The sequence below is a fragment of the Pantherophis guttatus genome, chromosome 2, assembly GCF_059756535.1.
Source record: "Pantherophis guttatus breed Tessera chromosome 2, ASM5975653v1, whole genome shotgun sequence".
NCBI classification, from domain to species: domain Eukaryota; kingdom Metazoa; phylum Chordata; class Lepidosauria; order Squamata; family Colubridae; genus Pantherophis; species Pantherophis guttatus.
This window is the reverse complement of record NC_142064.1, coordinates 137,729,583-137,751,916: the sequence shown is the minus strand read 5'-3', so window position 1 is coordinate 137,751,916 and position 22,334 is coordinate 137,729,583. Positions and strand designations below refer to the sequence as shown.

Genomic DNA, 22,334 nt, shown 5'->3' with positions numbered 1-22,334 from the left:
CCTTGTGGAAATAATAAAAATATGTCAATTTGCAATTCATGGTCCAAATTTAATCCAGAATCCTACCTAGTTCTCATAATATGTATATTTCTCTAAGGAAAGTTTCCTCTAAAAGTCTAATTTGAACCTTTGAGACTCACCAATCTTTGGCTTCTCCAAGTAAAAAGAAACTCAAGTAACTAGATAGGAAAAACCAAGACTCTGGAGTCCTTTGTCCATTAGGGTAAGCAATAACTTGGCATACTCTTCTTATTTTCACAAAGAGGAATGACTCAGATATTGCCACCCCAAAAACACCACTAAACCACATGTTTCTTCTCTAAGTGTTTGCACTCACCTGATCCAACTTGGAAACATCTGACATGAGTGTATGCCATTCCAGACGTAAATGCACACGAGCCTGGCCCCCATCTTGTAACGGGAACCACTGTCAGGAAAGCAAATTAGAAATTCTCTATGGATAGAAAAACCCTTAATATTTACCAACAGAGATTTGTTCCTATAACTCAGGGAAGCATAACTTTTTTGGGGGGTGGGCTGAAAACCAAACTCTGATCTTGAGTGATGTAGCAGGGCTACATTCTGTATATCAGAAAAGGGCAAAAGTTAATACTGCTTTAAATGAAATCAATTCAGTTAATTGGAATATACTCCCTTTAGTTGGAGTTTCCTTCTATTAAAATTACAATTTTGTAGCAACATTTGAAGATGCTTTTGTTTGTGGCTGTTTATAGTTCTGGACTTCAAGTTGTATCTTTTTGCTTTTGTAAGATATATGGTACAAGTTGTTATAGACACATATAAAAGTTCTATGACACTTTTAAAATCTCTCTACCATCCTATTCTCTGCCCCACCCCGCCCAAGAGCCTTTATAGATCCCCTTGTTTTCATTTAGCTGAAGATTCTCTATTCATGACTGTACCAGGGGTGAAATTCAGCAGGTTCTGGAGAACTGGTAGCGGAAATTTTGAGTAGTTCGGAGAACCGGCAAATACCACCTCTGGCTGGCCCCAGAGTGGGGTGGGAATGGAGATTTTGCAATATCCTTCCTCCAGGAGTGGAGAGAGAATGGAGATTTTGCAGTATCCTTCCCCTGCCACGCCCACCAAGCCACACCACGCCCACTAAGCCACGCCCATAGAACCGGTAGTAAAAAAATTTGAATTCCACCACTGGACTGTATGTACACTTGTAGTTGGGTTTAACCAACCTATGGTTGGTTCTAGGTATGAATCAGCCATCTTCCTTCCTCAGTCCTCACCTCCTCTAACACACGAGCCCTGAACACTTCCCCAAAGTCCAGCTTCATCCTGAGAAAAGAAAGAAGATGCTGATAAAGGTATATCCACCAATTCTAGGATTTTAATGAATAGGCCCAAGGTACAGTCAGATTTTTGCAGACCTCATATATCCAACTTCTTGAGCGGGGTTGAAGCTGTTGATCTTTAGCCTGGATTTTTAACTATTTCTAATTTTTATCCCAATCATCTCCAGCAGTGAAGTTCCAGTTTCCAACCCACCATCACTCATTCAACTAGGTCTCAATTTCCTGCTTGACTTGAAACCAAAACCAACCCAGCTTCTCACCTGCCCAAGAAGTCATCCTGATCGGGATCTTTGTCAAACAGCTCCACCTCCAGTTCCTGCCCTGGTACCTCGTGTACAACAAACTGTAGGGACAGTGAGGTGGGGAGTCAGAGCAGATACCACTAATTGTGTAGGCTATAGGAGTGTTCTTTCCAACAGAGAAAGGAAAGCACTGATAGTTGTATTGCATGAAATGGAAAAGCTATGATAAGAAGAGAGATTAGACTTGACATGTAGCATCCCTAAACATTTATATTTAAATTACCACTTTATGGGGCAGATAATTACCTCATACATTTCATTCCACTTGGGATTGAGGTCTTCATCTATGACTTTGCTGGTGAAGACTTGGGTTCCAACACGCACAATGGCATATGGATCTGACTTGCCCTCAATCATCCCTTTAATGTACTTATCCTTGGACTGCACGTTCTTAGCTTCCATTAGATATACACGGACAATGCCCTGGAAGGGAGAAAGAAGATCACGTCCACCACTCTAACTCACCAAGCAATAACATTCATCTCACCAGTAATTTTGCCTTACCCTGGGAATTGGGCAACGGAGTTCAGCTGCTTCATGGAGATCAGGGATCAGTGGGATGAGCAAGCGGTTGGGGAGAACCAAGAAAGAGGCAATGGAGTCCATGATCATTGTGTCAGACAGTGAGCTGTTGAGGAAAAAAGATCCTGCTGGTCATGCTACGTCTTAATAATCTGCTAATCATGCTCTCTCAACAAGTTACCTCATGCAAACATAAGCTCCTCCAATATCTCTCAATGCGGTTCTGCTTTCAGAATATTCCCTTCAACAAACTCAATTTTCTTCCTCTTTTAAATTTTTCCTTCAGCCTGTAAAATCTTGCTACTCTTGTCTCTCTTACACATTTAGCTCCACGGTGGGCTGCAACCTGGGTTCACAGAAGATGCCTTCCCAAGCAGTTTTGGCCGACACACCCCTAGGTCTTTCCAGAACAGTTATGTTCATTTCCTTCTTGCGCTTCTCTTATAACCTTCCAGAAAGTTAGGACCACCATAAATTTACCTCAGTCCAGGGATGTCCAATAGATTGGTCATTCCTGTCCAATTAATGTCCAGAGCCTGGAAAAAACGTGCAATGTAAAAGTTAGTAGTAGATCTACTGTAGAGGGTTGATAGCAATGAAATAATAGAGATTGAAGGTATTGCAAAAATCTCTTCATAATCCTGTGTATTGTGGCAGATTATTTGAGAGATTGTCTAATGATAGAATTTATATAAAATACATATAACTTTCCAGTATTTGTTTTATCAGGAAGCGCTACTATATGTAAACCCAAAGCTTCACAAATGGCTTTATTTATTCACAAGCATTGCTTGATCCCACAACACTTGAACCAATGGCATTTGAATGGGTATAATCAAGAGTCTATGAAAAAGCAACATTATTAACACTAATGTTAACAATTGTTAACATTATTAACATTTTTAACACTCAAAATACATTGTCCTTTGTTAAACTTACTTTTGTAGGGTACTGACAAACAGGAATCAGTAACAGATGACGATCAGTCAAATGGGTAATTGACCAAAGTAGGAAGATAAGGGATGCATGAAATTGGCATTATCACTGAGACACATGCAGATATCAACCACACTTGGCACTCTGGATGTCCTCCCTTTTTATAATGTTTTTAAAAATCCTTTTTGTTTATTTTGCTTTTTAACTAACTTTTTATAACTGTCGTGTGTGTGTGTGTGTGTGTGTGTGTGTGTGTGTGTGTGTGTGTGTGTACTATTAAAGCTTTCATTCCTGTAACCTTTAACTCAGGTAAAACAGTGCATTGTAGGGCAACAATTTTTGAACCAAGGTATGTCAAATGGGATGACCTACAGAGCGTGTCCAAAATCCGAGACCCATGATTCCCAAAGTACTGAAATTTGGCAAATTTTATAAAACAATTTATAACATAAACATTGTCATAAAACAGTTTATGATATAATCATCAAATACCATAAAACATTTCTGGTACTGAGTTTGACTTAGCTATACAGTTCAACGTGGGCTAAACAGTTTATGACATAATACCAAATGTCATAAAACATTTCCTGTGCTGATGTTTGACTGTGCTATACAGTTCAACATGAACTATTTTCAAGGCAGATGCAACTCTGAGTGTATCCCAACTTTTCCAGTGAAGGCAGCGCATTCGAAATTCTATCATCATTCATGGCATTAAGGGAATTTGGTAAGGGAATATCCCTAAAAGGATGACCCAACAGGTCATGAGTTTTTCAACACAAAATAATATTTCAGAAATTACTTCTACATCTAGAGAAGGCCTGAGTAAAGTTAGGTTTTGGAGATGCAATGACACTAATGCTTTATTAAAGGGATGTCAAACTTAATTCCACCGAAGGCCGCATCAGAGTTGTGTTTGACCTCAGGAGGGCCGGGGAGGGGGCGTGGCCAGGTTGACATCACTCGTGTTGCGGAGCTCCTGAGCTCCGTTTTTGCCTGCAACGGCTTCCTGCAAACCTCTGTCAGTGAAAATGGAACTTGGGGCTGCCACGTTTTCACTGGCAGAGGCACTGCAGGCCGGTCCTTTGCTATTTCCAGGGCAGTCCCATGGGCGAGATCTAAGCACCCCACGGGCCGGATTTAGTCCACGGTGCTTAAGTTTAAACCCCCACCCCGCTTTATTTTATTATATGTTTTTACAGAGTCTAACACTCTTCACTTGGGAAAAGATGTTCTGTGTTAATTCAACTTTGCGATTCAACATTTTCGGATGTCGATATTCTTTTGAACTTTATTCCTATCACAGGGAGTTAACAGCCGGACAAAGAAAGTAGATTTTCTATACTTTATTTACAAGTAAACAATGTATTGTTCAGCATTGCAAAGACAAACAGATGGCTCCAGCTATATAGTGGACTGCAAAATTGATGTTACCAACAATTGATGAATCAATAATATATCAATATAGATTGGTAATGTATGAATATATGCCCTGCATGTTTTTGTTTCTTTTTTAGAGCTTTCTTTTAAAAATAATTTTGTCTATTCCTTGTTCTTTGTATTTAGCACATGCCTTTTAGAACATCATCCGATGGAAGTTAAATTGGCCCCAAAGGCCCCATTGCCTTTGTGAAAGGATCTGGAGCTATGGACTTGTCATTGTGCTTGGGGATCTAGCAATGTGTTGAATCTGAAAGATACTTGTACAGATTGTGATGTACGGATTGTAAGTTGTTTGACGGTTTTAATTGGTTTTAATAATTTTATATCTTTTGTTGTTTTATCTGTATTTTGTTTATTGTTTTTGTGTCTACTTTAGCTGCTTGAGGTGCCCAATATCACAAATTTAAGATGGGTGTGAAACAATAACAACAACAATTGACTGGCAATTTGGGAAAACACCAGGAATATGCCAGAATACTTACTGGCCGACGAATGAAAAACAGGGTGAGAGCTCCTACGATTGGGACATCTCCGATGAGGGGTTCCAGAATGACTCTCAACATGCCATGTAGCTATAGGGGAAATGAGAAGCGTGAACATCCCAATTTCTGGGCTCTGAAGCAAGCATAGGATGATAGTCCTTCCTTATCAACAAAGACTCAGTTCACTTTGATGAACAGGAGAGGGCACAATGTCACAGGATAGGTCAAGATTTGAGCTTCCTTTCAACAATGGTAGGAAACTGAAGCTAATGGCATCGGTGAAATATCACCAGCCCTTTTTGCCTTCCAGTGCTCAAAACTTAACTTTTGGCTTAACTTTTACCCTCACTCTCTAAATCACTGTTTCTCAACCTCAGATGGGTGGACTTCAACTTCTATTCTGGGGATAGAAGTTCACAAACCTTAAAGTAGCTGAGGTGGGAAAACATTGCTCTAAAGAGTTCAACGCAGCTGAGGAATCCCTTCTTGAATGCCCAGAATTGGTTGGCTGCCTTTCAACGATTGGTGAAAAGATACCAGATGGGCAGAGATGTTTTTTTAAAAAAAAAAAAAAATCCAAGAGGAAGAAAGGCAAGATGAAATTGCTGGGAATAATACAGTGTGTTGCCAAAGTAAAGGTCTCCTGCATCATTCTGCAAATGGCAGAATTCTGAGGGGAAACTATTTTCAGAAATATAAATGCCATCACCGAGAACTAATTCAGAGATATTTACTGCCCAAGATCAGCCTGGGAAGGAATTATTAATGTTTTATAAAGCTTCTAGAGAACATCAAGTTCGGAGAAGGAATGTGATTTATTTAATCTTTAAAAACCTGAAATAAGATATAGTTTGCAGATTTGCCTTTCTCAATCTAGCGCTCAGAGGTGTAGACTTTCCTAATTCCCTGGGAGAAAGGCTAATTTTGACCAGGATGTAGATCTCAGTCCTAGACTACTTTACCTGCATGCCTTTCACGCCAGCCTTGCAGAAAAATTTCTTCACTTCCACGTCAATCTGGACATCGCCCACGTAGCTGTCACAGAAGGAAAAGGTCGAGAAAAATAGCAATATGGGGACCAAAGGAGCAAGACTACACAAGAAAGGACCAACAAAAGGCCAAGAGCAGTGATTCTCAAAGTGAGGTCTAAGGATGTCTGGAAGGTCCTTTCAGGGGTTTGAGAAGTCAACGGAATAGTTTAAAATTCTCAGTTTTGATTTCTAAAATTGATAATAGATATAACCCTCATAACCAAAGCACTTTGTGGTCCTCAATCATTTTTAGAATGTAAACGGTTGCTGGAGCCAAAATGTTTGAGAACCACTGGTCTGGAAAACAGTATCTCCTTCAACTCTGTCCATCTGGGCAGCTTTTTTCAGAGGCCGCTGCTATCAGTGCTTTCCTATTTTTATTTCCCCCGCCATAACTGCCACCTGAATATAGTTCGCATACTATACTATATATATTGTTGAATAACCATAATTCATTCAGTAATTGCTTGGAGTTACGATAGTGCCGAATTGGGGGTGGGGGGGAGCTACGGTGGTACCTTGTAGTTGTAACCATTGTAATGTCCCCAGCAGTCACATGATTGCGATTTTGTTGCTTGGCAACCAGCCTGCAAATTACAATATTGTAGCGTTCTCTGATCACATGATCGCAATTTGCAACCTTCACTGCCAGGTCCCCACAAGCAAAATCTCCTGGAAAGCTGGCAGGTGGTCACAAATGGTAATCACATGACTGAGGGACAATGTGACTGTGCGGGATTTGCCTAACAACAGCAATGGAGACTGCTACAACTGTTGTCATAAATTGGCATCCAATGTAGCGCTTTTGACCATGTGGCTGGGCAATGGAATTGCAGGTCCCAATTACTCATTCAGCTAGGATTACCTGTATAGATATCCAGTGACCAGTAACTGCAAAAGGGAATGCAATTACTGCACAGAGAAATAGTACTATATGTTCATCATCATCATCATCATAGCAGTAGTAATAATAGTAGTAATAACAATAACAACCACCATCACCTTAACAGCTCTTAGGCCCTTGGTTAGGACCTGAATGGTTAAGTTTTTACCAGTCCCAAATTGTGAATCGAATTGGTGATTTAATAACAACAACAACAGCAATGGTAATAATGACACCTTTAACAACATCAAACAACATCTGTCTATCCCAGATCCTTGGAAAGAACTTAATAGGTGGATAAAAATACCAAATCCAGTCTAAACAGCTGGTTGACTGTGCAACCAACCATAACAATTTATTAAACCTGTATCCCAGCTGACTTTCAATTATTCTGAGCAGCTCACAGCAATCAAATAAAGAAGAAAAAAAAAGATACAATAAAAGACAGAATCACCGGGCTCACAACTCAGCTTGTCACTAATGGAAGAAAGAGAAAAGGCCAGAAGGGTGTTGTCCTAGAACAGGGAGTTAATTTTTCCCTCCGCAGTGCTGTTCATTTTTCTCCATCAGGACAAAATGTGCTGTTAAGGTGTGTTTTTCTTCCAGGAAAGAGGGTGCTGTGTGCCCAGCTGCCAAAATACCGTTTATCATCATGATTTGCCATTCATTCCATAAAAGACAATCATTTTTCTTAATTTCAACTCCGATAAAACAAAGTTGACAGCTAGCAGCCAAACCAAGCCTTGCAACTCACCTAATGTTTAAGTCCAGCAAGATTTGCTTCTTGTTCATGCCTGTGTGGACTTTGACTCCAATGACTTTGAGGGGCTAGAAACAAAAGCAGCATTGCTTCTAAATAAATGATCATGTATCTAGAATTACGAGCCTTCACTCCCACCCACCCCCAGCAATGCTTCAGTGTGTATATGGAGGCAACCAATTCATTGATTTTTGTATTGTACTCAAAGGCTTTATTGGTGTTATCTCTCTTTGGAGTAACTCTTACTACTTTCTGGAGACCAGTTCCCAACCTGCCACTCAAATGCTAAGTGTGGCCCATACCCCTCCAACAAAGATCTCTACCTTTGAAATACCTCTGCATCTTTAAATTGAGTTTGTACTATTTTTCAGATTAATGCTCTCCTATTTTATACATTGTTGTTTTATTATGTCTTATGAATGCAACTATTGGAAAGGTGGGATAGAATCTGCTGGTACATTCTATTATTTTTAGTTGACAGCTTAAACTGACATAGCTGACACAGCTTAAAAAGAATGTAATGTGATACGTCTACTACCATGTTTCCCCCGAAATAAGACATCTCCTGATAATAAGCCCAATTGGGCTTTTGAGCGCATGGCAATAAAGCCAAGTGCTTATTTCAGGGTTCAAAAAAATATAACACAGGGTCTTATTTTCGGGGAAACACTCTTGACAACGGGGAAACAGACAAGGATGGGGGTACAGTAATTATAATGCCTGACTTTCCACCCAATGTTTTGATCAATTATTCTGCTGACCATTAATTTACCTTTTCTCCCATGTCAATCTTGCTGAAGGTGAAGGTCTGCAAATGGGTGTTAGAAGCCCGTATACTTGGGGCAATATTTTCTACCAAAAGCTTCTCCATGTATTGGCCAAAGAAGGGCCAAGCCTGGGCCACAATCTGTCACAGAGTAAAAATCAATCATGTAAGTATTTTCACATAACCATGACTTGCCAGGGAAGGAACAACTGAGCTAATTGCTTCTCACCTTATTGAGCCACTCAGCTTTCTCAACATCTGGAAAACTGACCTAGAAAGAAAAGAAATAGAAATTGGTTTAGGCAAGTTTGTTTGTTTGTTTGTTTGTTTGTTTGTTTGTTTGTTGTTATTTATTTATTTATTTATTTATTATTTATTTATTTATTTATTTATTTATTTATTTATTTATTTATTGGTTCGATTTATATGCCGCCCGTCTCCGGAGACTCAGGACGGCTTACAATGCGTTAAGCAATAGCCTTCATACTTTTGTATATACCTGCTTAGTAGGGCTTTCGCCCCCTACCCCAGCGGTTCTTTTTTATACAAAGTCAGCTTATTGCCCCCACAAACCTACCTCATTTTACCTACTTCGAAAGGATGGAAGGCTGAGTCAACCTTGAGCCTGGTGAGATTTGAACTTGCAGTAATTGCAGGCAGCTGGTGCTATTTAACAGCACTTTAGTCTGCTGCGCCACCAAGGCTCTTATTAAGACAACACACCTGCCATGGGCTCCTGACTACATTGGAAACCTCAAACATGCACATTCAATATATGCTGCACTAGGCTTTAAGATGTGTCAACAAAAAAACTGGCAACTTTCATAAGTGACTACGAAGAAGAGAGATTTAGGTAAATGAGGCAGGATGAACCAAATATTCCCATCACTTTTAAAAAGAGGGTATCAAAATTTAGTAGTAGATTGGCACGTCCCTTCTAACTCCCCAGCTGTATTTATAAGTTATGCAAACCCCATTTATTGTTCCAGTCCTTGACAAATCATTCGTCTGAAGCTTTAATGCTTGCAATTCTCAGTGTGCTTATCTGGGAATAGATTCCATTGATTTCAGTGGGACTTTCTTCTGAATAAATCCACCTAATATTATGTTGCTAAAACTCTGGGCCTAACATCATACTCATGAACTTCTTAACATATATAACTCAAACTTATGATGTGCAAAGGCTGGCAGCGCTCGGATTAGAAGAACTTTTGCAAAGACCCAGTTCCTTGAGACTCACAAACAAAGCAACAGAGTTATCATTCAAAGATATAATTAAGCCTAGGATGAGTAACAACATTCCAACAGGATCAAGAATGTGGGGTTGAGTTCCTTGGAATGTAGAAAGAGTGTTGCTTAGTCATCAATCTTCACTGCATCAGCTGTTGGGTGAAGCAATTTATTTCTGCATTGTGCTCTTTCAACTGTTTGCTGAGACGGGGAAGGCTGGGAAGTGGAGATACTGCAAGAGGTGTTGTGTTAAGGGAGCAATGACCGATGCCATGAAAAAAAAAAACAGCCGATCTTTTCTAACATTTTAGCAAGCAGGCATTGAACATGCCCCCTCCTTCTCGTTCCATAGAAATCTTGTTGATGGTAGATTAAACATAATTTGCTGCTTTATGCAGAAATAACAGGACTCTTCCAATATTAGTTAAAAAATCTCAATGCTGTATGTGTCACGACTGCAAAAAGAAAAATAAATTTAAGAGAGGAAGACACGGTTCATCAAATCCTCAGAAATCAGTTCTTCAAGGTTAAGGGAGTTGCAACTGGGGTGTTGTGAATAACTTGGCAGGGAAGAGCTCTTTCTTTCTAATCTTTTTTTTTTTAAGTTGTCTCTAGCATGATTGTCAACCTCAAACTTATAAAATGGTTTTGTATTGCCTTCTTGTTTTAACAAAGGCATAAGCATCTTGTGAATTGCCAACCACAGCTTGCTTTCCATTATCTGTGTTATAGAACATTGTTTGGAAATGATTTTTTTTTTAAATTTTGGAAATATCTTATTTTATAAAATGTTTAAATATATCTATGAAAACTTACGTCAAAGATCTTGATGACAGAAGTTTGATTAAAGCTTACTTAATGTATTTTGTGGATTGCATTTTCAACACAATTAAAATGGAGTAAAGTCTCATTTCTGCAAAGTATATGGCAACCCGACTTACTGAATATCTGAAAAATATTTATCAGATACTGATATCTGACTTCAATTTCCTTTGGAAATATTTCTGAGTTTTTTGGTATCTTGACAGCGGGACATTTACGGTAGTAATAAATTAGAAGTCTTTGGAATGTCTGCCTGTAAACATATACATTTTAGTCAAGTTCATCAAGGCATGTATGATAAGCTGATAGCTAGTAAACTCAGTGGTACCAAAGAGAAGGAATTTTTTGATGTTTCTTCTGACAATTCTTTGGAAATAAAAGCCTCTACGCAAGCTCCCACTCAATTGCGGATCAATGAACAAAAAGAATTGAGAAGTCTATGTCCATATTGATTCCATTTCCACCGTTCTGTCACTGCAAACCAGATTTTACTACATTTAGAGCAAGTACTGAAACATTGTAAATGCAGAATGAAAAAGAAGAGCATTCCTCTCAGAAACAAAAGCCAGGTTTTAGGAGTTATGCAAAAATAAGCTCAATCTTTCTATTTAAGAAAGTTGCTTTTAGTTTTGGTTGGAAGTTTTATTTTATTAAATCATAGAGTTTTATTTTACTTAATATAAGACATTTGTGTGAAATATAAAATATTCCACCCCGATGCAGTAAAATAGTTAATTTTAAATTCATTGTGATATAGTTTCAGGACTCTTGTGGTAGGCGGCAGGTGAAACTCCATGCTTGTCACATGAAACGTTTTAACAATCTTAGAGTAAATGTATCAGTGGTGAGTTGCCCCCGGTTCGGACCGGTTCGCAAGAACCGGTAGTAAAACCGGTGGGAAGCTCCACCCACTGACTGGACTTCATCGTAGGTGATCTGCGCATGCGCAGAAGCTTCTGCACATGCACAGAAGAGTGTGCGCAGACACGAGCATGATGCGAACCGGTAGTAAAGGTAAATAGAACCCACCCCTGAAATACATGGTTCTGCCTATGTGAAACTAGTCATTTACCATGAGCAATGAAAATTCCTTTTGTATTCCCTCAACTTCTGTAGCAAGAATCAAAGAGTGGAGACCAAGATGGTTGTTCTACACAGGAAAAACAGAGTGAATGATTGCAAGTTATGCATGAATAGCAAAGAAACCAGAGGATTTGTTGGTGGAAAGTTTAATAAAGTGGGTAATAGAGAATACAGCAATGTTAAGACTCACAAATGCTAACAGAAAGGCAATAGGTACCTGTGGTCTGTTTGTTGTAAGGATCTTTACAGCCCTCTCTAAGCGGTTTACAGAGTCAATATATTGCTCCCAACAATCTGGGTCCTCATTTTACCAATCTCAGAAGGATGAAAGGCTGAGTCAACCTTGAGCTGGTCAGGGTTGAACTGCTGGCAGTTAGTAAAATTAGCCTGCAATACTGCATTCTAACCACTGCGCCACCATCACTCTTATGTTTGATGAAAAAGCAAGAATATCTATGTATAAAAGCATACTGCATCCCACTTTAGTTATATTAAATGAAGGTTGTCAGGAGAAATGGAAAAGTGAACTGACTCCATTTAGACTTAAGTATATGCGATAAACAAGACTGGATCCAGACTGCATGGGTACTGAGTGAAAGTGAACTGAACCGAAAAGGGAACACTCAGTACAAAAGAGGAATGTTGAGGCAGTTTGGTCACACAGGCAGAAATGAATAAGGACTTAGTCAAACACAAACATAAGGAAGGCTGAAAAGAATGAGCAGGAGAAGACCATGTTTGGACAGAGTTAATGAGATCCTGAAAAAAGAGAGAGGTGACAATTTTAAAGAGCCAAAAAAAAAAAAAAAACAATATATGAAAGGATGCATGCATGAATGGATAGTTTGCAACGATAGAAAGCTATGGAATGATTTTTTAAAATGGTATTTCTGTAAATGGTATTTAATTATGTGGTTTTTGCCTTAATTTCTTTGGCTTACTACTACTGACTCCTTTACTGCACTTTGTCCAACACCGGAAAGGGAGTAACTTAGTTAATACAGTATGTGTATCTTTTTCAGTAGTGATACCCACCAGCCCCATTTTAATATCTTCTATTAGGCATTGCTTTCATTTCTCTACTTTTGACTGCATTTCCAAAATGCTAGAAAGTTAATGGTTTTCAAGGCAGCTGTCATTGCACAACTTCAATTCTGAATATGCTTTTCATTGACTTTTGTTTATGTATGACTTTTATCAGCAAGGTTTTTAAACTGACAACACTCATCCTAAGTGCTGCCATCATAAATTGCTAGCCTTGGTTTTTGTCTCTCTGCACTCACCTCTCCCCCCATGACACATGAGCATTTTTCTAGGAATGTAAATGGGGAAGATAGGGTAACCCTGATGATCTAAAAATCTGTAGTCTCAGGAACTATTAAGATAAGAATTTGGACTGCAACCTTACTCAGTCCCTCAAAAGTCAATTCAAAAGTCAAAGAGAGTTTTCTGCGTAGGGAGGCACAGAATTCTTTGCCCTGCTCCTTGCTCCAAAAATAAGGCATTAAAAGGGTGACAACTTCTAATTCACAGTGTTTCAAACTTAATAGAACAATATGACCCATTTCCAAAGTAGCATGAATTGTGTTATTTTGGGATGTTGTAACTAAAATGTCACAGGACAAGCTAAATATGTCCAACTTCGAAAAACTTGAAAAGAAATAACTTTTGCTGAAGCTTGACTAAAACATTGTGGTGGTTCTGAGGTGACATAAAAATATAAGATTTGGGGCTGAATCAGTATCAGAAAGACCATATATGTATGGTATATTCTGTATTTACCTATGATGGGGGATTTTTCATATTTACCCCTCTCTCTACCCTAAAATAGTATTTTATATATTTCCATAAGTGCTAAGCAAGCACTGTTTACACCCCCTTTTCATAATATCAGAAAAATTACGCCCAGTAGGCTCTAAAATAGTTCTATGAGTTATCTGATATTATGAAGAAAACGCTTAAGTAAGAAATGTTTCATTTAGGGAAGGCTCAAAATGGTTGCAGAGAACGCGACAGTAATTCTTGCCTTGGAGAGAGTTTATCATTAATAATAACACAACATGCCTTCCCCATTCTTTTGTCGTTTTATATCGTCAGTTAGTTTGCTCTTAAGTCCTTTGCCGTGTCATTCCTTTCAAGTCAATTTAGTTGATTGTTTTAAATAATTACAGTAACTAGATTTTGGCAGCAGATGAAATTACTCAATAAAGATTGTGGACCTGGAATGAGTGGTAATGCTTTAGGCTCAGGAATCATAGATATTTGTCTAACTTTTGCTTCTGGAAAAGAAGATTGAGCAAGTTAAGGCTTTTTCCCTCCACTTTTGCAGATTAAAAAAAAAAGTAATTTGAGAAATGGTTTAATTGGAAGCTATCTTATTCAGTCAGCAAGAAGCAATATAGATATTCAGTTTTATGGAAGAGTATTCAAAATCTGTCAAATTTTCCAAATTCTTTCCTTTCTGATTGATAATATGATTTACATGGTTCCTACAGATAGATAAAAGCAGTCTGCATTAATAAATAATATATTTATATATTTGAGGCTGGTTTCTTCTATTTCATGAACAAAATCATGAAGCATGAGATGTGTCAGTGTGAAGAAATAATCATTCTCTTAGATAATGGTGACAACACTTTTAGTTGGAATTATTACAACCACAAACTTCCTGTCTTATTTTTTATTTTATATTTCTCTTATTTTGTAGGAATTCTGAATCATTCCTCCATGGAGAACTGCTACAAGTTACAATTTAGTAATGTTTGGGTGTTTATCTGACATGAATTGCTTGTTTCTGGTTCTGACACGACACTTCCAAGGGAGTTAAATATGGATTTGACTTGCAAATGCAAATCAAATTTGGGGTTTTTTCTCCCTATTCCTTCTACACTTTCTAGAATTGTTATCTTGTTGAATGACCTATCTGAGCTTCAGTTCAGTTGGCAATCAGAAGACTAATATTCTCCTGACACAAAATATTCCCTAGTCATGGCACTGTCACCTCTATGCTTAACAATATGATATTCTTACTTGTGGAAGGCATTGCTTGATTTGAGCAAGGATACTACCCAGGAGTGCTATTCAGCAGGTTCTGACAGATTCTGGAGAACTGGTAGCGGAAATTTTAAGTAGTTCGTAGAACTGGCAAATACCACCTCTGGCTGGCCCCAGAGCAGGGTGGGAATAGAGATTTTGCAATATCCTTCCCCCAGGAGTGGGGAGGTATGGGAATTTTGCAGTATCCTTCCCCTGGAGTGGGGTGGGAATGGAGATTTTGCAGTATCCTTCCCCTGCCATGCCCACCAAGCCACGCCCACAGAACTGGTAGAAAAAAATTTGAATTCCATCACTGATACTATCTAATGCAGAGGGGCACAATGGCTCAATGGTTAAAGATGCTGAGCTTGTCAGCTGGAATGCTGACAGCCCAAGTTTGAGACCCAAGCATTGAGCGACGGGGTGAGCTCCTGTTCCTTGTCCTAGTTCCTGCCCACCTAGCAGTTCAACAGTGTGCAAATGCAAGTAGATAAATAGGTATCATTTTGGTGGGAAGGTAACAGTGTTTCATGCAGTGGTGGGATTCAAATAATTTGACAACCGGTTCTCTGCCCTCATGATTTCTTCCAACAACCAGTTCACCAAACTGCTCAGGAACTTAACAACCGGTTCTCCCGAAGTGGTGCGAACTGGCTGAATCCCACCACTGGTTCCATGCCCTTTGGCATACAGCCATGCAGGGCATATGACCATGGAAAATATCTTCGGATAACGCAAGCTCCCTCGGCCAAAAACCGGAGATGAGCACCATGCCCTACAGTCAGACACGACTGAACAGGGAAACCTTCACCTTTTACTATCTAATGCAAGAAGTTCCATGTCTACTCATCTACTTAGAACATTCTTCAGAAGCCTGGAAGGTCATTCTGCGACCTGTTGGCAAATTTAAGATGAATGCTGATGTTGTTAAAGAGGCATAACTTCATCCATGCTATCTGCTCATGAGTCCCATTTTTTATCCATTGTTGTGTTCTCGGGTTCTTTGTAATTTCCTAGAGGATATATTTTGCTGCATAAATTACTTGTTCATGCACACTGGCACCTCATACATTAAGTTAGTTTATTTATGAAATAAATGACAAGCAAACCTTGGCATCATTTGTTTGCTCAGGTTTGCATTATATATCATTAGGGTCCATACAAATAGTTTTACACAAGCCAAGAAAATGCAGGATCCTAATATATTTATGTTCAGAGGAAGTGACTGTTCATTTTTGAAATGTTTAATCAAGAGTGCCTCAAGGAAAAGAAACACAATGAGCTGGTATCAGCAGAGAGCTTGGCTGTAGGAAATGGCACTGGCAAAATCTAAGTTCCCTGGGGCAAGAGAGCTGCTTTTATACAGATGTCCATCATCTGCTCCCACTCAATTATGTGTCAGCATTCCTCTGCTGCACCTGGTTTGCTACAACTGACTTAATGTGGTTGAACTACCATGGCAACCAACAGATTCAAGGATGCCTCATCTGATTGCGGCAGGAACTTCCTCATATCCGCAATAGGGACTCCTGTTCTAAAGGATGTAAGTTCACAACCTCACTTTCTAACCACTTTTGAAAATTGCTCATTAACTAAGTCTAATCTATTAGACACCTTCAGAATGGCAACTTTGAAAATGATAGGTGATCCTGAACATTCTCCAATCCAGTACAAAAGAAGAATGTAATCATAAATTTTAGTATTTAAAAAATCTGAAATAAACAGCAAAAAGCTAAATAAGATGTTGATTCTAGAATGTTATAAAAGGACTAAAAGCCCAGGTAACATTGGAATAGTGAAACTTTTACAATAAGAATTTGGAATTACGGTAATTACAAAGGTCAAACAGCTTCTTATAGGAAATGGATCCTGATTTCATTTATTTGTTAAATTTATATGCTGCCCATCTCTCTCTGAAAAGCAGCTTTGGGAAATATGAATATGAAATAGATTTTTTGCATTGAAGTAGCAGCTTTGGGAAATATGAATATGAAATAGATTTTTTGCATTGAAATATTACAATGCCTGACACCAACAGGCATTCGACAACATAAATACTCTGACTGCAGAAAAGCTAATGAAAGCATTAAGAAACAATTCTTCCAAATTTTACAGCTTTCATTCCATGCTATGTGAATGGAAGCCACTCTCTTTTGCACAAAACGGATGGTTTCCATGTCTCTTGATTTAAGTACAGGTAGATCTCGATTTATAACAATTTTTTTAGTGACAATTCTAAGTTACAACGGCATTGAAAAAAGTGACAAGACCATTTTTCACACTTACGATCATTGCAGCATCCTCATGGTCATATGAGCAAAATTTAAATGCTCAGCAACTGATTCTTATTTATGACAGTTGCAGCGTGATCAACTTTTGTGAACTTCTGACAAGCAAAGTCAACGGGGAACCACTTTCGCTAAAGAACTCTGTTATCAACCTAACAACTGCAGTGATTCATTTAACAACTGTGGCAAGAAAGGTACAAAATTCACTTAACAAATGTCTTAGCAACAGAAATTTTGGGTTTAATTGCAGTCGTAAGTTGAGGACTACCTGTAAGACTGGCTGATTTCTATACTCTTTGATTCAGACCTTGTGAGACCTGGTTCTCACATATGAATTCTATTCAGTTGAAAATGGATTACATATTGTTGTATTATTGGTATCAGGGGCCATGTAAGATTGTGGATGATGTAGTAGTATTAGAATTAATAAAAATAGCAGTAGTAGAAATAGTGGGTCCTGGATAATCTAAAGTCTGTCTGCTATCTTCCCACAACAAGGCAAAACTTTTCCTCGTGGGTTCCACATAATTTGCCAAGAGTTCAAGGAAATGGGAGAAATATAAAGCAAACCCACAACTTGGCTGGGTTGCCTATTCACTGACTTTGTAGATTCCTTGAAATTAGCCGATACTCGTGCCCTATGCTGCTGATACAACACAGTGAGGCCTTGGAAGTCAGGGATCGTGCCTCAAAGATTCAGCTGTCATATGGCTGATATACAGTCAATATTTACCTTTTATTCCAGCCCAATAGCTTGGAACTAATTTTCCATTAGACTGTGTTTTTTTTTTTAAGTTCAGGTTTTGCTGAGAGAACGCTGGCAAGAACTCTAAAGCCAACACTGCCTTCTAAGGATAGCTGGCATCTCTTGCCAGAGAGAGAAAACATAAACTTCTAGCGAGCATTGGCCTTCTGATCACAACTACTACTCTCCAAATAGGTCAAGACTTACAACTCCCAGAATTCCCTGACAATGTGAAACCATACTTCTGGAGAACACTGGTTTAAGCAAAACTGAAATTATCAGGAGACAAGGATGGAATATTATATCTGTAAAACCAGCTTTCTGTAAAACCAGCTTTCAATTCTTGCTTGTGACCAGCCTCCTAGCAAATTTCTTGTGAATAATTTTATTTATTTATTATTAAATGTATTTGCCATCTGGGCGGCTTACAGCATCAAAACCACAAAAGATAAATAATAAGGTAGAATTCAGGAGAGTTTTGGCTTAATATGATATCCAAGGAACTTCAAAAGCAATACTAACAGAAATTAAGAATTTATGAGTCACTGTGTTGATCTCACTTTAAATATCACTTATAATGACCCTTAAGTGGCTTTTTGACTGTGGAGTATTAAAGTTCCTCTTACTGTTTTAAGGGGGGGAAAAAGTCAGGGCCCTGCTTTTTTTTTTTTTTTTTTTTTTAATCACTACATGAAAATTTATTGCTCATACTTTCCAAAGGTCTTGGATTCATCACTTTCCAACTTCCCTTAAAACAGTTTGCCCATACTAGGACTACAAGAAATATCTCAATCTATAATATAGCCAATCATTCAATTACTGGAGATTCAATCTATCAGAGGAATGAGTCCTAGCAATGACAGAAATTCACAGTGCTATCGTCTTTCTTGACTGGTTTGTAGAAATAAACCATAGCTAATTAGAACCTGTACAAATGAAATAGATGAATAATAGTTCTTGAGTACACATATTTTCCTGTTCTTATTGCAAAGCTAGCAATATGGCACATTTAGTAACTCTCCCTGAACATGACAGAAAAGCCGAAACCTCTCATAGGTTGAGTTCAAAATATTAAGCCATAGTTGCTTTCATTGAAGTAGCAGCATAACTGTTCCCATAGATTGAAGGACAGAATGTTTCAAATATCCTTTCCCCAAAGCCCTCAGGGTCTAAACATCTGGCCTCTTCTTTTTGCCTTAGTATACAGTAGTTGTCTGGTTCAGTGGTGGATTCTAACCAGTGTTACCACCGGTTCGCTTTGCACAAGCACATTAAATTTCGATACAGCTGAGGCAGGGCAATCAGCTCTGCTGCGCCTTACAGCTGGGCTAAAAATGAAGGAATAAAGGTAGGTATAGCGCACGGGCAGGTGGGAGGGCCCAGCTGATGGTCGGAGCAAACCGGTTTGCTCTCACATCAAGATTTTCGCTACCGGCTCTCCCGAACCGGGGAGAACCGGTAGCAACTCACCACTGGTCTCGTTGTTCCTGCTGCTACCGCCTGCCTCCCAGGATATGCTTTTCCTAACCCAAGTCTGGAAGAAATAAAGCTTCCAAACCTGTCCTACCATTGTGGCTAATAAAAGATAAACATTTGAAAAATAAAATATTTTCCAGAATGTATCCTTCTGGCCCCACAGCATAGAGGCACATCACTACTGATTTCGGCACTTCCCTTTCTCCATTGGGAGAGGAATCCATCCCACAAGAAATAAACAAAATCGAATTTGCTTAGTGAGCTAAATTTTCAGTTCACAAGAAATGTAAAGATAAATCTTCAGGAAAAACATTCTGAAATTATACAGAATGTTCTCCTGCGAAATGCAGCAAAGGATAGTTAGACTTAACTAGCACATACTGACAAAGGAAGCTAAAACTCCAAGCGAAGTTTAACTGTAACAATTACTTATTCTTTAAAGATAATTTGAATGCTGGAACAAAGAGGTCTGCTTCTTTGCACCTAGATTTTCCCCTCATGTCTGGAGTAACTCCACCCATTTAGCAGAGCTGCCGGAGACAAGATACTTGCTATTCTTTTCTCAGTTCATGTAGAACAGTGTCTCTTGCTCCATGCCTCTGGAGCTCTACCCTTTTTAGTGAAGAGGTGGGGAATGATGGTCCCTTTATGATGTGTGGACTTCAACTCCCAGAATTCCTGAACCAGCAAGGGGGAAAAAATAATAACCCTTTTTGTCTTCTGAAATAGCTGCATTTTCCCATCATGAACGAAACACTCTTCCAAATATGGCCCTTTCCAGACAAACTGTTTCTAGAAATATATAAGTGCCTCAAAGTCAGCTTGCTCTCTCTAATGTTATTTATTTATTAAGCAAATTTTTATGGCTGCCCAACTCACACATAGGAGGCTTTGTGTGGCTTACATTAAAAATTACAATATAAAAGAATATATAGAAATAGAATAGAATTACAGAGTTGGAAGGGACCTTGGAGGTCTTCTAGTCCAACCCCCTGCTTAGGCAGGAAACCCTACACCATTTCAGACAGACAGTTATCCAACATCTTCTTAAAAACTTCCAGTGTTGGAGCATTTGTAACTTCTGGAGGCAAGTTGTTCCACTGATTAATTGTTCTAACCGCCAGGAAATTTCTCCTTAGTTCTAAGTTGCTTCTCTCCTTGATTAGTTTCCACCCATTACTTCTTGTCCTGCCTTCAGGTGCTTTGGAGAATAGCTTGACTCCCTCTTCCCCATCCCCGCCCACCATCCCCACAACGAGAGGAAAGCCACGGCAAAAATAGTCAGGAAGGCCTCTGATTCTCAAAAAAAAAAAAAAAAATCTATGTTCTACTGAGGCTTCAGGTGGCCACAGTGCAAGCAAGGGTGCCAAGCATAAGACTGCAGTCAACAGGTTGGGTTTGTGCCCAGCCCTGAATGCCAAAGGGAAACAGGTTTTTTTTTTTTTTCTCCCCAGCTACCATCCATGTGTCTATATTCGTTTCTTTCTGGCCTTTTAACAATAACAGCTCAGTAGAAGAAAAATGCAAAACTTTGGCCAAGAACTTCGAATCTCCTATCTCCATAAGCAAAAGGCCCTTTCTCAGCAGCTGTTTGCTTCTCTTGTTGCAAGGGTAAAAAATTAAGAGGGGGTGAAAAGCATCAAGGGCAAACAAAAAACAAAAAAACAAGCCCTGTTTACATCATTGCAAAACAGCTCATGAATAGTCACAAGCATTTGATATAACCGCAGTTCTCTAAAATAGCTGCACTATTTAGATCTTTACTGTTTGTTTTTTTTTATTAAGGAGTGTACTTTCAGCCAGCGTTTTGTATCCAGTTTACCCCACAGCCTCACCTTTCATTGACCATAAAGACTTAACTTTCTACTGGGCTGGAAATGAGACGAAGGACAAGGAGAGATCACCGGCTGCTGTAATTTTAAATTATATCAGATTTGCAACCTAGGCATATTCCACTTGCAAACATTGTTGAAAAGATCCAAAATCCCCAGGAGGAGAGGACACCAAATATTGACAGCATGACTGTTTATGGAAAAAGCATTTGAATGAGATCGTGCGGGGGGCGGGGGGGGGGTTAGGGGGAAAGAGGGTCAGGTTCTCTCCTTGAAAACTGCAGAACGTTTATTTTCAGAAGCTTCGTGAATATTAAGCGGGGAAGGGAGATAAATCACCTAAGATCAAAAGGACTGAAAAACAATTAAACAAGTGGCCTCAGATAATGCTGCAATGTCCTTTGCTAAAAGACTTAGGTATTAATTCATCAAGGAGCTTTCCTGTGCAAACTCCACATAAATAACCATTTTTGCACAAGCTGCAGTCCTTTCAAAAATAATGCAGGAGGATTTTGCAGAATTTCAATTTGGTATTTTCAATAGTAATGTTAGGTCTCAGATTATAAATATAGGACACTGTTATCAACTGCTGGGTAAAGCAATGCGCATATAGACTCTCCAGAAGATTGCCCTGCTCTTCATCTCCAGCCCCAATAAAGGCAAGGTTATATGTTTATCAGAGAATGTTTGAATTTAGAAGCCAAAGGATAAAATAAGATACCAAGCATCACTCATGGGGAACATTACTAGTCCAGGGATGTCAAACTCAAGGCGCGGGGGCCAGATCTGGCCGGTGGGGTGCTTAGATCTGGCCTACCCTGCAAACAGACCAGCCCGCAGTGACTCTGCCAGCGAAAACGGAGCTTGGGAGGCTGCGTGTGACCCTCCCAAGCTCCGTTTTCGCTGGTAGAGGATTGCAGGAGGCCATTGCAGCCAAAATGGAGCTCAGGAACCTGTTTTCTCTGGCAGAGCGCTCAGGCCTCCACAGGCACCCCTGACACGAGTTATGTCATGCTGGCCATGCCCACCCTGGCCACGCCCACCCTGGCCTCCGAGGTTAAACACAACTCTGATACGGCCCTCAATGAAATAGAGTTTGACATCCCTGTAATAGCCTGATCTGAAACTTCTATATCAGGGGTGTCAAACTCGATTTCATTGAGGGCTGTATCAGGGTTGTGTTTGACCTTGGGGGCTGGAGTGGGCGTGGCCAGGTTGGGCATGGCCAGCATGACATAACTCGTGTTGGGGGCGCCTGTGGTGGCCTGAGCGCTATGCCAGAAAAAATGGGCTCCCGAGCTCTGTTTTCAGCTGGGATGACCTCCTGCAGCCCTCTTGCAGCGAAAACGCATACTGCCCTCCCAAGCTC

The 22,334-nt window shown here is 39.4% G+C and overlaps 1 protein-coding gene and 2 long non-coding RNA genes across 3 annotated transcripts in view; 2 read left to right on the top strand and 1 right to left on the bottom strand.

Annotated features, from left to right (window-relative positions):
* The window catches only part of ESYT1 (extended synaptotagmin 1), a 79,841-nt gene that overhangs the window by 32,093 nt on the left and 25,414 nt on the right, over positions 1-22,334 (bottom strand). The window contains exons 2-12 of the mRNA XM_060688897.2: positions 8,683-8,724; positions 8,460-8,594; positions 7,682-7,755; positions 5,976-6,048; positions 5,014-5,103; positions 2,633-2,688; positions 2,135-2,258; positions 1,877-2,053; positions 1,589-1,671; positions 1,263-1,311; positions 338-427 (exon numbers count right to left, since the gene is read on the bottom strand). Coding sequence (XP_060544880.2) covers positions 338-427; positions 1,263-1,311; positions 1,589-1,671; positions 1,877-2,053; positions 2,135-2,258; positions 2,633-2,688; positions 5,014-5,103; positions 5,976-6,048; positions 7,682-7,755; positions 8,460-8,594; positions 8,683-8,724 — 993 coding nt within the window. The remainder of the gene's footprint in view (positions 1-337; positions 428-1,262; positions 1,312-1,588; positions 1,672-1,876; positions 2,054-2,134; positions 2,259-2,632; positions 2,689-5,013; positions 5,104-5,975; positions 6,049-7,681; positions 7,756-8,459; positions 8,595-8,682; positions 8,725-22,334) is intronic.
* Positions 3,724-6,269, top strand: LOC148115347 (uncharacterized). Its single transcript, XR_015732435.1, has 2 exons — positions 3,724-4,814; positions 4,908-6,269. It is a non-coding gene; the product is annotated as an uncharacterized LOC148115347 (long non-coding RNA).
* LOC117662754 (uncharacterized) lies at positions 8,560-14,366 on the top strand. The gene is made up of 2 exons (XR_009621764.2): positions 8,560-8,619; positions 14,296-14,366. It is a non-coding gene; the product is annotated as an uncharacterized LOC117662754 (long non-coding RNA).